The following is a 14,242-nucleotide window of genomic DNA, read 5'->3' on the forward strand; positions in this document are numbered from 1 at the left end:
CATGGTGGCATGTGGGCAGACATGGTGCTGAAGAAGGAGCTGAGAAGTCTACAATTTGATCAAGTAGCAGAAGTAACTGTGTCAAACTGAGCATACTTTGAGCATAGGAGACCTTAAAGGCCACTCCTACAGTGACAAGCCTCCTCTAATAAAGTCATAACTACTCCAACAAAGCCACAGCTCTTTTAGGGATCAATTGCTTTCTTTTTTATTTTTTAAATGTTTTTATTGAGCTATATATTTTCTCCATTCCCTTCCTTTCCTCTCCCCTCCCCTTCAGCCCTCTTCCATGATCCACACGCCCCCAATTTACACAAGCTATCTTGTCTTTTTCTACTTTCCATGTAGATTAGATCCATGTATGTCTCTCTTAGGGTCCTCTTTGTTGTCTAGGTTCTCTGGGATTGTGAATTGTATTGTAGGCTGGTTTTTCTTTGCTTTATGTTTAAAAACCTCCTATGAGTGAGTACCTATTATATTTGTCTTTCTGGGTCTGGGTTACCTCACTCAATATGTTTTCTAGATCCATCCATTTGCCTGTAAGTTTCAAGATGTCATTTTTTTCCTGCTCTATAGTACTTCATTGTGTAAATGTACCACATTTTCCTTATTCATCGATTGAGGGACATTTAGGTTGTTTCCAAATTCTGGCTATGACAAACAATGCTGCTATGAACATAATTGAGCACATGTCCTTGTGGCATGATTGACCACCCTTTGGGTATATACCCAAAAGTGGTATTACTGGGTCTTGAGGAAGGTTCTTTCCTAATTTTCTGAGAAATAATCATACTGCTTTCCAAAGGGGCTGTACCAGCTTGCACTCCCACCAGCAATGCAGGAGTGTTCCCTTTACCCCACAACCTCTCCAACATAAGTTGTCATCAGTGTTTTTGATCTTGGCCATTCTTACAGGTGTAAGATGAAATCTCAGAGTTGTTTTGATTTGCATTTCTCTGATGACTAAGGATGTTGAGCATTTCCTTAAGTGTCTTCCAGTCCTTTTAGATTTCTCTGTTGGGAGTTCTCTGTTTATATCTGTACCACATTTTTTATTGGATTGTTTGTTCTTTTGATTACCAATTTCTTGAGTTCTTTGTATATTTTGGAGATCAGTGCTCTGTTAAATGTGGGGTTGGTGAAGATCTTTTCTCATTCTGTAGGCTGTGTTTTTTCTTGTTGACTATGTCCTTTGCTTTACAGAAGCTTTTCAGTTTCAGAAGGTCCCATTTATTAATTGTTACTCTCAGTGTCTGTGCTACTGGGGTTATATTTAGGAAGTGGTCTCCCGTGCCAAGGCATTCAAGTGTACTTCCCACTTTCTCTTTGGCTACTGATTTTTTGAGTTAATTTTGTATCCTGCTATATTACTGAAGGTGTTTGAGTTGTAGAAGTTCCTTGGTAGAATTTTTGGGGTCCCTTATGTAAACTATCAAATCATGAACAAATAATGAGAGTTTGACTTCTTTACCTATTTGTATCACCATGATCTTTTGTTATCTTAGTGCCCTCACTAGAACCTCAAGAACTATATTGAATAGATATGGAGAGAGTGGACAACTATGTCTTGTCCCTGATTTCAGTGGGATCACTGTGAGTTTCTCTCCATTTAGTTTGATATTGGCTGTTGGCTTGCTGTATATTGCCTTCATTATGGTTATGTATCCCTGCTCTCTCCAAAACCTTTATCATGAAGGATTGTTGTGTTTTGTCAAAGGCTTTTTCATCATCTAATAAGATGATCATGTGTTTTTTTTTTCAGTTTGTTTATATGATGGATTACAATGAAGCAGATTTGTATGTTGAACCATCCCTGCTTTTTTGGGATGAAGCTGACTTGGTCATGGTAAATGACTTTTCTGATATGTTCTTGGATTCGGTTTGCCAGTATTATATTGAGTATTTTTGCATTAATGTTTATGAGGGAGTTTGTTCTGTCATTCTCTTTCTTAGTAATGTCTTTGTGTGGTTTTGGTATCAGGGTAATTGTAGCTTCATAAAAAGAGTTTGGCAATGTTCCTTCTGTTTCTTCAAATTGTGTAGGACAATTTGAGGAGTATTGGTATTAGTTCTTCTTTAAAAATCTTATAAAATTCTGCACTGAAACTATCTGGCTCTGGGCTCTTTTTTTGGTTTGGAGACTTTTGATGACTGTTTCTATTTCTTTAGCAGTTATAGGTCTGTTTAATTTGCTTATTTGGTCTTGATTTAATTTTGGTAAGTGATATTTATCAAGAAAATTGTCCACTTCCTTTGAGTTTTCCAATTTTGTGGAGTACAGGTTTTCAAAATATGACCTGATTATTCTCAATATTTCCTCCATGTCTGTTGTTATGTCTCCCTTTTCATTTCTGATTTTGTTAATTTGGTTATTCTCTCTCTGCCTTTGGTTAGTTTGGATAAAGGTTTGTCTATTGATTTTTCTTGAAGAACCAACTCTTTGTCTCATTAATTCTTTGTATTGTTTTCTTTGTTTCTATTTTGTTTATTGAAGCTTTCTATTTATTTTCTGCCATCTAGTATTCCTGGGTGAGTTTGCTTCTTGTTGTTCTAGAGTTTTCAAATGTTCTGTTAACTCACTAGTTTGATATTTTTCCAGGTTCTTTATGTAGGCATTTAGTGCTATGAACTTTCCTCTTTAACACTGCTTTCATTGTATACCATAAATTTGGGTATGTTGTGTGGTCATTTTCTTTGAAATTTAGGAAGTCTTTAATTTTTATTTCTTCCTTGACACATTGATGATTCAGGTGAGCATTGTTTAATTTCTGTGTTTTGGGGCTTTCTGGAATTAGTGTTGCTGTTGAATTCTAATTTTAAGCCATGGTGATCCTATAATATACACGGTGTTATTCCAATCTTTTGTACCTGTTGAGGTTTGCTTTGTTACCTACTATGTGGTCATTTTTTGAGAAGGTTCCATGAGGTGCGAGAAGAAGATATAGTCTTTTATGTTTGGATGGAATGTTCTATAGATGTCTGTTAAGTCCATCTGAGTCATGACATGTTAGTTCCCTTATTTCTCTGTTAATTTTTTCTCTGACAGACCTGTTCAGTGCTGAAAGAGTGGTGTTTAAATCTCCAACTATTAGCGTGTGTGAGGTTTAATGTGTGATTTCAGCTTTAGTAATGCTTCTTTTACATGAGGGTGCTTTTGTATTTGGGGCATAGACATTCAGTATTGAGATTTCCTCTCGATGGATTTTTCCTGTGACTAATATGAAATGTCTTTCTTTGTATCTTTTGATTTTTAGTTTGAAGTTTATTTTGTTAGATAATAGGATAACTACACCAGCTTGTTTCTTAGGTCCATTTGATTGGAAAATATTTTCCCAATCCTTTACTCTGAGAGAGGCGATGTCTGTCTTTGAGGTTGAGGTGTGTTTCTTGCACGCAGCAGAAGGATGGATTCTGATTTTGTATCCAGTCTGTTAGCCTGTATCTTTTTATAGGTGAGTTGAGTCCATTTATATTAAGGGATATTAATGACCAGTGATTGCTAGTTCCTGTTATTTTAGTTTTCATTATTGGTGATATTATAGTGTATGGTTTTCCCTTCTTTGGGACTTGCTGCTTGTAAGATGATGTATTATCTGTGTTTTTATGGATGTAGCTAACTTCTTGGGTTAGAGTTTTCCTTCTAGTACTTTGTGTATGGCTCCTTGTGGCTAGATATTGGTTAAATCTGATCTGTCATGGAATATCTTGTTTTGTCCATCTATGGTGATTGAAAGTTTTGCTGGGTAGAGTAGTATGGGCTGGCATCTGTGGTCTCTTAATGTCTGCGTAATTCTTGACCAGGACCTTCTGGCTTTCATTATTTCCATTGAGAAGTCAGGTGTAATTCTTATAGGCTTGCCTTTATATGTTACTTGGCATTTTTCTTTGTAGTTCTTAATAGTCTTTCTTTATTCTGTGTGTTTAGTGTTTTGATTATTAGGTGTCGAGGGGATTATTTTTTATTCATTCTGTTTGGTGTTCTGTAAGCTTCTTGTATCTTCATATGCACATCTTTCTTTAGGTTAGGAAAGTTTTCTTCTATGATTTTGTTGAATATATTTTCTGTGCTTTTGAGTTGGACTTCTATCCCTGTTATTCTTAAGTTTGGTCTTTTCACGTTGTCTCATATTTCCTGGATAATTTGTGTTAAGGTTTTGTTAGATTTAATGTTTTCTTTGACCAATAAGTCTATTTTCTCTATTGTATCTTCAGCACTGGAGATTCTCTCTTCCATCTCTTGTATTCTACTGTTTATGTTTGTATTTGTGGTTTCTGTTCCTTCTCTCATATTTTCCATTTCCAGAATTCCCTCGGTTTTTTTTTTCTTTATTGTCTCTATTTTGGTTTTCAAGTCTTGAATTTTTTCTTTCATCTGTTTGATTATTTTTTCTTAGTTTTCTTTAAGGAGTTTATTGATTTCTTGTTTTTTCCTCCATTTCTTTGGGGGAATTTTTCATTCCCTCTTTTAAGGGCCTCAAACATTCTCCTAAAGTTATTTTTTAGATCATTTTTTCCTGCTTCATCCATATTTGGGTGTTAAGTTTCGCTATTGCAGAGCCACTAGTTTTTGATGGCAGCATGTTGCTCTTTGTGGTGTTGTGTTCTGACCTTGTCTACCCATCTTTTCATCTGATTAGTGTAGTTGGGGCTGTGTCTCTGGTGACCAATCTTCCAGGTGCCAGTGGATCCAAGACTCAGATCATTGCTCCTTGTGGTCCATTCAGGGCCATGGTTACAGTCACCTCGGAGGTCAGTCTGTGTTCCTGGAGGTTGCTTAGCACTCCCAGGTGTTGTTTTGAAATCCTGGAGGTCTTTAGGGTTTGCTCCTATGGAGGTTGCTTGCTTGGTGCTGCTCCCCCTGAAGTTACTGCCTTGGGCCTGCTCCCACAGAGGTCCCTGGCTTGGGCCCAGTCCTGCGGAGGTCTCTGGTTCAGGCCTGCTCCCTCAGAGGTCCCTCACTAGTACCTGGCCCTGCAGAGGTCTCTGGTTCAGGCCTGCTCCCTCAGGAGTTGCTACCTCTTACCTGCTCCCATGGAGGTTGCTGCTTCGGTGACATATAATTCTTAATACACTGTTAAATTACATTAGCTAGTATTTAAAGAATTTTACATGTTTACCTACAATGGTTTGAATGAGAATGGCCTCCATAGGCCCATATATTTGAATGCTTTGTCACCAGGGAGTGGACTTGTTTGAGAAGGATTAAGGGTTGTGGCAGCCTTGTTGGAGGAGATACACACCACATGTGTATATATACCATATATGCATACACCACACACAAATTAATTATTCATGACTTATGTCCCCATTTTAATGTGTGTGTGTGTGTATATAATCACTTCTCTGATCTCTTCTGAAGGTCTATGGGTCACCCGAATATTTTTCAGAGCTTAATGTATATGTAGTATATTTGGTTTTTAAATGACAGCTCCAGGCATTATGTTGTGTACATACGTCTTTCCAGTCTCGCAGTCTCCCAGTAGAGGCATTTCACCAGGTGACATGAAGTGTAGAAATTTTACTTCATTTAAATCCCTTCAGTTATCCTTGTTTACATTTTAATTGTCTGAAATAATTCCTTCATATATAATGAGAATTCCATCAATATAATAATTTTTGCTTCACAATCAAACATAATTAAATCTCTCTGCAGAAAGACGTCTGCTGTATTTGCCCAGTTTTTTTTTTTTATAAATATCAACAGAAAAGTAACATGGTCAAATCAGGAACTTAAAACATCCTGCTGAAACCAGCTGAGGACACTCCTTAAGGCAGCCAGCTGCAGCTCCCCTTCAAAAGTCCTGGGCAGGGCAGAGCGTCCCCTCATTCCCTTTGGTGAGGCTCCCAAGTAAAGAAATAAATAGCAAAGATAGAGATGACATCATCAAATCAAGTGCTCCCAGCATCCTGCAGAAACTGGAGTTGAGGCAGTTAATTGGAGGGTGTTAAAAAGTTCTAAATTATGTATATGTGTGTGTGTGTGTGTGTGAGCCCATAAAAGATTTTTGGACCCCCTAGAGATGACAGTAAAGGCACTTGTGAGCGTCCCCCAATGTGGGTGCTGACAACCAAATCTTTCCTTTGCAAGAGCAGCAAGTGTTCTTCAGAATCTCTCCAGGGCCATAGTTGAAGTTCTTTCTTTAATCTCTATGTAATTTAAGACACACTTACAAATTCATTGAGAATTTGATACAATGCATTTTCATCATATCCTCCCCCTCCTTCCTCTAACTCCTCCCAGATCCTCCCCTAACCTCCACATCGCTCCCAACTTCGAGTCTTCTTTTCTTTAAATAATCCAAAGAATCCAGTTTGTGCTGCTCATAAACTCCTGAGTATAGGTCTATCTACTAGAGTGTTATCAACCTGTCAGGGGCCATATCCTTAAAGAATACTAACTCTCTCTCCCTTGTAAGCCATCTACTGTCAACAGGTCCTCAGCCAGGAGCGGGGCTCAGACGCCTCTTCCTGCTCTATAGCAGGGTGTTGACCTGCTTGATCCTGTGGAGGAACTGTGCAGGCAACCACAGCTGCCATGAGTTCATGAGAACAATGGCCCTGTCTTGTACAGAAGATATGGGTTGTCTCTAGTCCTCCCCAACCTCTACTCCCTCTTCTGTGATGGTCCATGACCCATGGGGTGTGGCATAGATGTTCTGTTTGTAACTGAACTCTCCGCTGACACTCTCTGCACTCTGACTGGCTATATTTCTGCATTAACTGCCATCCATGACACAGAAATATGATAAGGTCTGGGGGCCGTGCTAATCTACAGTAGAGAGATATGCATTTAGAGAACAGTTTGATTCTATGTCCATTTAGCAAAATAACAATAGTAAATAGCCAGAGAACTCCCCAGTCATAGGTTCTGGCCAGATGTGCAGTACCAAGCATGTTTCCTCCTGTGCTGTGGATCTCAAATCTAATCAGAAACCAGTTGGTTACCCCTGTAACATATGTGTTTTGGTTTGACCCATGGGCATATTTTGACAGATAAGACCATTGATGTCTCTTCTCCCCGGCAACCTGTGTAGCACCTTCTAGTCAGTAGGGAAGACCTTCTGGTCACTACCAACTTAACTTTTCCATGTCTACTGTGATCACCATGTGTGATATCTTCAGCAATAGACTCTCAACATCACGTGGGCAGCAATGAGCTATGTTGATTGTAGTCTATTTTGTTTGGAGATCTCTGGACACCTCTAACAACTTGAGGGGAGGCAGCCTTCATCTGATACTTGGTTTTGTATTTGGTAATCTAATTATTTCTGGAAAAGGCATAAACCCCTATGTAGGGTAGCTCCAATTATATTTGGAGTTTTTGATTGAACTATTTTTAATGTGTTCATTTTCATGAACATGGGAATAAGAGTTTCTTCTCCCAGTGATCATGGGTTGATTTCAACAGACAGTGGAAATGTGAACACAAAGTCCAACTAGTCTTCGGTTGTGGACGGGTTTTATCTTGAGATGGCTATGATGCCTCAGTGCTAGCTGTAAATTGGGCCAGTGAGAGCAGTGGGGTGGTGAGAACTGTGTCTACAATGTGTCCTACTGAATCAAGAGCTCTGGGACACACAGACGACTCGGTCGGGAAAGTGCTCTCATCACAGGTGTGACGACTTGAGTTCAGTCCCCAGAGCTCCCATCAAAAAGCTAGGCATGATGGTGTACACATGAATCTCAATATTGGGGAAGTGGACTTGTGGGCCAAACAGCCCAGATTAATCAGTAAGCCCCACGTTCCAGCAATAGGCCTTGTGTCAGAAAATGAGGTGACCACTTCTAAGGAATGACCCCTGAAGTTGACCTCTGACCTTCACATTCCTGTGCATGTGTGGATCAGCACACATAGACACACACGAATTTCTAATGAGCATGCCAAGTCCATTGGGTACTTTAACAGATATCATTGATCGAATCAGAAGCCTTTGAAATGCATTATAACAGGAACAAGATTTATTTTTGTCTCATCTTACTACTTTTCGAAATGACAATGAAGCATCTCATTGTAATCTTTGAAAATAAGTCAGAACAACATATTATATCTAAGAGGGGGAAGAAACAGCACCCCAGTTGCTTTACCCTTGCTCTCATCTCTGATGACATCTCCTCTGCACTCTAGAGCTACAGCACCCTGGAAAAACCTCCAGACAAGAAGGCCAGTTCTTCCTGTGATCAGAGAACTTCTTACGCAGAGCCTACTCAGCGGCTGGTATCTGCCACTGAAGTAGTGACATGGGCCCCACCCCCCATCTCCACAGAGCAAGTCCCCAGAGAGGGCCCTTCACAGCTCGGGGGGGCCCCTCGGCACTCCCATTTCAGCTTGGATGACCTGTGGATAGAAAAGACTCAGAGGAGGAAGCTGGAGAAGCAGATGCAGCTTAGAAAAAAGATGGGCACAGGGATCATGCACGTGGACCAAGCTCAGGTAAGCTGGCCACAGGCCAGGCATCTTCTGACGTGGCCCGGGTGCCTGCCATTTTCTGACTCTATCCTGAACTGACACTGTCACCCTTGACCCCCTGAGCCACAGGAGCTGACCAATATGAACCATGTGTTAGTTAGCTTCTCATTACTGTCATAAATGCCTGAAATAAATTAATAGATAAAGATAAAAGAGTTGGGGCTGGGGAGATATCTCAGTCAGTAAAGCACTTTGAGGGCCCGAGTTCAAATCCCTAAACTTGCATTTTGAAAAATAAAACAGGCTTGGTGGCATGTTTGTGATCCAGCTGCATGGAAGCAGAAAAAGGTAGATCCCTGGAGCTCACTGACCGCCAGACAGCATAGCCACACTGGCCAGTGAGAGACCCAGTCACAAAAAACAAGATGGGCAATGTTTGGGCAATGACACTCTGTTGTCCTCTGGATCCCTAAACACATGTACACACATGTGCATCTGCACACACACACACACACACACATCATATGCACTCACACTAACATGTATGCATGCACACCCACCTAAATACAAATATGCATACTGATAAAAAAAAGTTTATTTCCTCAGGGGTCTCAGTCCCTATTGCTTTGGGTTTGTGGTGGCTCAGGGATATCACAGTGGGTGTGCATGACAGAGGAAACCCTGTGAACCCATGGCGGCTAAGAAGAGGTAAAGATTTTTTTCCCATTCTATAGGCTGCCGTTTTGTCTTATTGACTGTGTCCTTTGCTTTACAGTTTTAGGATGTCCCATTATCAATTGTTTCTCTCAGTGTCTGTGCTACTGGGATTAAATTTAGGAAGTGGTCTCCTGTGCCAATGCATTCAAGTGTACTTCCCACTTATTTCCTCAGTGTGGTTGGTTTTCTGTTGAGGGCTTTGATCCATTTGGACTTGAGTTTTGTGCATGGTGCTCAACTAAGTTTATAGCAGCACTATTTGTTATAGTCAGAACCTGAAAACAACCTAAATAACCTCAACCAAAGAATGGATAAAGATGTGGTACATTTACACAATGAAGTACTACACAGCAGAGAAAAATAATGTCTTGAAATTTGCAGGCAAATAGATGGATCTAGAAAACATCATATTGAGTGAGGTAACCCAGACCCAGAAAGACAACTATCATATGTACTCACTCATAAGTGGTTTTTAAACGTAAAGCAAAGAAAACCAGCCTACAAATCACAATCCCAGAGAACCTAGACAACAATGAGGACGCTAAGTGAGACTTACATAGATATAATCTACATGGGAAGTAGAAAAATACAAGATCTCCTGAGTAAATTGGGAGAGGGTTGAAGGGGAGGGGAGAGGCAGGAAAGGGAGCAGGGAAAAAATGTATAACTCAATAAAATCAATAAAAAAAGAAAAAGTACATACAGATTCTGAAAAATAAAACAGAAAAGAAGAGGTAGAAAGAGATAGGGGCCCCATATTCCATTTTGCAGGTACTCATTGCATAAAATCTTCCGACTTCTCTCACTCTTGAAGGTTTCCGTTCTTTCCACGCCAAGGACCACCAAGCCTTTTAACAAACAAACATTTGAGGGACACCTGGACCAAGCAAGAGCAGTATAAAAAGATACCACACCACAGGAACTGCCCCGGGGTTTCTAAAACACTGCTCCCCAGTCCTCCTCTGTCCAGTGGTCAGCATTTGATCCCGTGCATGCTTACATGCAACTGACAGCCTATTAAAAATGACTTCACATGGGGCCAGCAAGATGGCTCAGCTGGTGGTAGCAGGACTTCCCACTCAGCCTGATGATGTCTTGAGTTCACTTCTAGACCCTCTATTGTAGAAGGAAGAACTGCTTCCTGCAAGTCCTCTGACTTCCCCACACAAGATAAATAAAATGCAACAAAAAATTTTTAAAATAACTTCAGTCTTTACGAGAAAACCTTCTCGATTTCCAATTTGCCGCTTTTCTTTCATTTGATAAAATAAAGTTGTTGCCATGTATCTGTGAAGTACACACCTGAGACGGCTTAGCTCGCTCATAGTGTTTTTGCAAGTATATCTCGATCTAAACCTAAGGCTTATCTTTTGCTTTTTGAAAGTATTATTTTTGAACTAACATGCAAAGTAATAGGTGCCACAATGCCATTCTCAAGTATACTTTGTTTTGATTGACCCCCTTCTCCACTCTCCCGAAGCCCCCTCCCCACTGCTTGTGCCCTTTTGCCTCAGAATTCCCCTAGCATCTTCATATCACGCTTGCTCCACCATCTTCCATACCCCTTCCCTTAACATCCATCTCCCCCTCCCATGGCCCCTTTCTAATTTCCTGGCCTCTGCCTACACTCACTTCCACATAAATAAACACACGCATAAATCAACAGCTAAGATCCACATATGAGAGAAAGCCGGACAGTATTGTCCATCTGAGTCTGAGTTACCACGCTATGTTTTCTGAATCCAACCACTTTTCTAAAAACATAGTATCTTTTTCCAAGATATTTTTATTATCATAAAAGTAAACCCCATACTTATTGAGCCATCAGTGCCCACTGTTCTTCCCTGGGAAGCATGAATCTGCTTTTTATGTTCTTATGACTCTGTCCATCCTGACTATTTCATGGAAATGGAATTGTATGATACGTGACCGTGGCTGGCTTCTTTCATTAATGTCGTGATTTCAAGGTCCTTCCAAGTCTTAGCACCTATCAGGACTCCATTCCTTCCTATGGATATGAATGGTTTATTATGTGTAGATATCTGTTTATTCATTCAGCAACAGACATTTGGACTGGTTCCGATTTTTGGCTATTGTTAAGGTTAACAATACAGAAACAGTATACAGAAACAATATACAAGTTTTTGTTTGAATACACGTTTTCTGTTCTTTGAGGTATACACTTAGCAGTAGAGTTTGTGGGTTGGATAGTAATTCTGTGATTAACTTGTAGGAAAGCTGCCTGATGGACACTTTGGCCACCCTGTTATCTTCCCATGAGCACTGGGGGCTGCATGGCCTCAGGTTCTCCCCACTGAAACTTGTTTTCTTTCTGTTTTGTTGTTGAAAGCTTGCAGTTGCTGGTGAGAATGGAGAAAATGGAAGGCTTCCACACCGTTAGTAAAAAATTGTATTGGGATAGCCACCATGAAACACTGAATGAAAGTTCCTCAAAAAGCTAAAAATAGAACTATCATCTGAATCAAACCTCCCACTTCTTAGTATTTACCTACAGACTCAAAATCAGCACACTAAGACATTTGCATTACATTATATTCATTACATCAATACTCATAGTAGAAAGGATATAGACATTGAATGTCCATCAACACGTGAACAGATAAAATGTGGTCCATTCACACGATGGAATATTGTTCCTTTGAAAAGGAAGCGATTTGTGTCATTTGCATCAAGGGTTGCAATGTAAGCCAGACACTGAAGACAAATGTCACATGTTCTCACACATACACATATTCCAAAGCAGCTGAAATCATCCAGATCAAGAGTAGAATGATGGTGGACAGTGAGGAAGGGACAGGGGTAGGGGCTGGAGGGATTGGAGAGGGAATAATCCAAGGGGCAAATCCTGTTACACAGGAAGAACGAATTTGATTTTTATATCTCCTGCTCGGCACAATGAATAATTGAGTGTCATTCATTGCTTTAACATTTTTACATGTATTTTAGTGTATGCAGGCATGTGCCAAGGTGTATGTGTGGAGGGCCAATGACAACTTGTAAGAATCCATTCTCTTTGGCTTGGAAACAGGTGCCTTCACCTGTGGAGCCATCTTACCAGCCTCCAGTGTCATACATTCTAGTGGTGCTAAAAAAAATAAGCCCCAATATTCTTCCCATAAAAATGTCAAATGTTTGATGTGATAGATGGGTTAATTAGCTCAATTTAATCATCTTACATTTTGCTGAAAATCATCACATCAGCCTGGGCATGGTGCCTCAAGCCTGTACTCCAGGACTCAGGAGGATGAGCAGGAAGTTCAGACATTTCAGGCCAGGTGGGGCTGATGGTGAGACCCTGAGGGAGTGGGGAAGAACTTGGTGGTGGAGTGCCCACCTAGTGTATGCAAGGGTTTCACCTTCAGTACTAAAAAAAATAAAAAAATAAAATAAAAAAAAACCTGATTTTAGTTTTTATCACACAAATATATGCAAGGATAACTTTCAGATATATACTTTAAAATATTTCAAAATATTTTTATTATTTTAAAGTTATGTTAGTATGTGGTGTGTGTGTGTGTGGTATTTGTTAACTACCTGATGTGGGTGCTGGAAACTGAACTCGGGTCCTCTGCAAGAACACCATGTGTTCTTAATCGCTGGGCCATGTCTCCAGCATCACCTTAGAATCTGTGTTAGAAGAAAACACAACCCAAAATGTGTGTGAGAAAAGAAACCAAATACATGGTTCTCAAATTCCCAGGGTGATGTGTTTGTTTTTAAGGTTTCCATCTCATTATGTGACTGAAAGAATAAATAAAAGTTAGGGCAGAGATGAAAAATTAAAAACCCAGTAAGAATTATATTGGGACAACAATTATGTGGAAAATTAAATCTTCAGTGTTGATGTCAGTTTGTTTTAGAAGGATGCTGACAAAATGAACCCAAAGAAGACAAATAGCATCTTAACCACAAAACTACTGCCATGTGTGGAGATACTGTAGCTCACAGGAGAGTGGGTGCTTGGTATTCGCAACACCCAACATGTCCCTCCCAAAGAATAACCAGAAACTCACTGGGTCCTTGCTCTCTCCCCGTCAAAGCAACAGCTCAGCACTCACCAATTCAGTGTTTGGCCTCATAACCCACAACTAGAAACATAATAACTCAGATGGAGGTCAGAGCCTCCCGTTAGATGTCAGGGACTTGGGAATGCACATGGTTCTTGACTTAGATGAAGTCATCAGGATATAGTCCCTTTATACCTCAAATGGCAACTAAGCCCCCCCCCCCAAGGTCTATTGTGCTCTTACTCCACACAGCAACAGGGAATGCTGGCACTTCTGTTCTCCTGTGACCACTAGGGAGCACTGTGCTGCCAACCACCAGCCCACGGAAAGACCCAAATTCAATTCAAAGACTGTTTCCACACATCCCTATCGGACTATTATAAGTGGAACTTCCTCAGTCAGGGTCCACCTACAGGTGTATAGAAACCTATCACATTCCGTTGTAGCTCACTTAATAACTTCACTTTTAAATAACTTTCCCACAGGGCTAGGGAGATAGTTCAGTGGGGGAAAGTCACAGAGAGCCTTGGGGGTATATAGCAGGTGACACCTAGTGTTCAGCGGGTCGACCCACCAGATGTACGTCCCTCCCTGTGGGGAGCCCTACCTGGAAAGGCTGTGGGGTCACTGGCTGTGGGGTCAACCAGTTTCTCCTGTCTGTAATTTCTCTCATGAGTCATTTCATTTCCTCCCTAAGAACAGCTTTGGGTGTATTCCCACTACTTGTGTGTGTTTATCTTGTGTAAATATTCCATCTATTGGACGTACATAGCTGTGGATGGTCAGGAAGATGATTTCTGCTTAAGTGTCTCATTTTGATGACTATAAATAATACTTAGAATATCTTTCATTACTAAGACTGACATAGGATTCTCAGTCACAAAGACAGCTTTTTACACAGACAGCTAACTTCAGACTGCAGAACAAATTCAAAGCAGGCTAGTTGCCCCTGGAGACAAATATCTAGTTGCTCCTAGAGACAAATACATGAGGTCATTTTCCCTGGTGTTTTGCCAATTCGAGGTCAGGATAGAAGCAACCTTACTAGACATAGCTTTCTCAGGAATTGACTTTTTGCACATAGTCCCAG

The 14,242-nt window shown here is 40.4% G+C and overlaps 1 protein-coding gene across 3 annotated transcripts in view; it reads left to right on the top strand.

The window, feature by feature from the left end:
* The window catches only part of Arhgef4 (Rho guanine nucleotide exchange factor 4), a 146,862-nt gene that overhangs the window by 57,452 nt on the left and 75,168 nt on the right, over positions 1-14,242 (top strand). For 2 of the 3 annotated variants that reach the window (XM_057751204.1, XM_057751205.1), the window contains exon 3: positions 8,126-8,431. The exons of the other annotated variant lie outside the window; for it this stretch is intronic. In XM_057751204.1, coding sequence (XP_057607187.1) covers positions 8,126-8,431 — 306 coding nt within the window. The remainder of the gene's footprint in view (positions 1-8,125; positions 8,432-14,242) is intronic. 3 annotated transcript variants of the gene reach the window in all.

The sequence above is a fragment of the Chionomys nivalis genome, chromosome 19, assembly GCF_950005125.1.
Source record: "Chionomys nivalis chromosome 19, mChiNiv1.1, whole genome shotgun sequence".
Classification (NCBI taxonomy): domain Eukaryota; kingdom Metazoa; phylum Chordata; class Mammalia; order Rodentia; family Cricetidae; genus Chionomys; species Chionomys nivalis.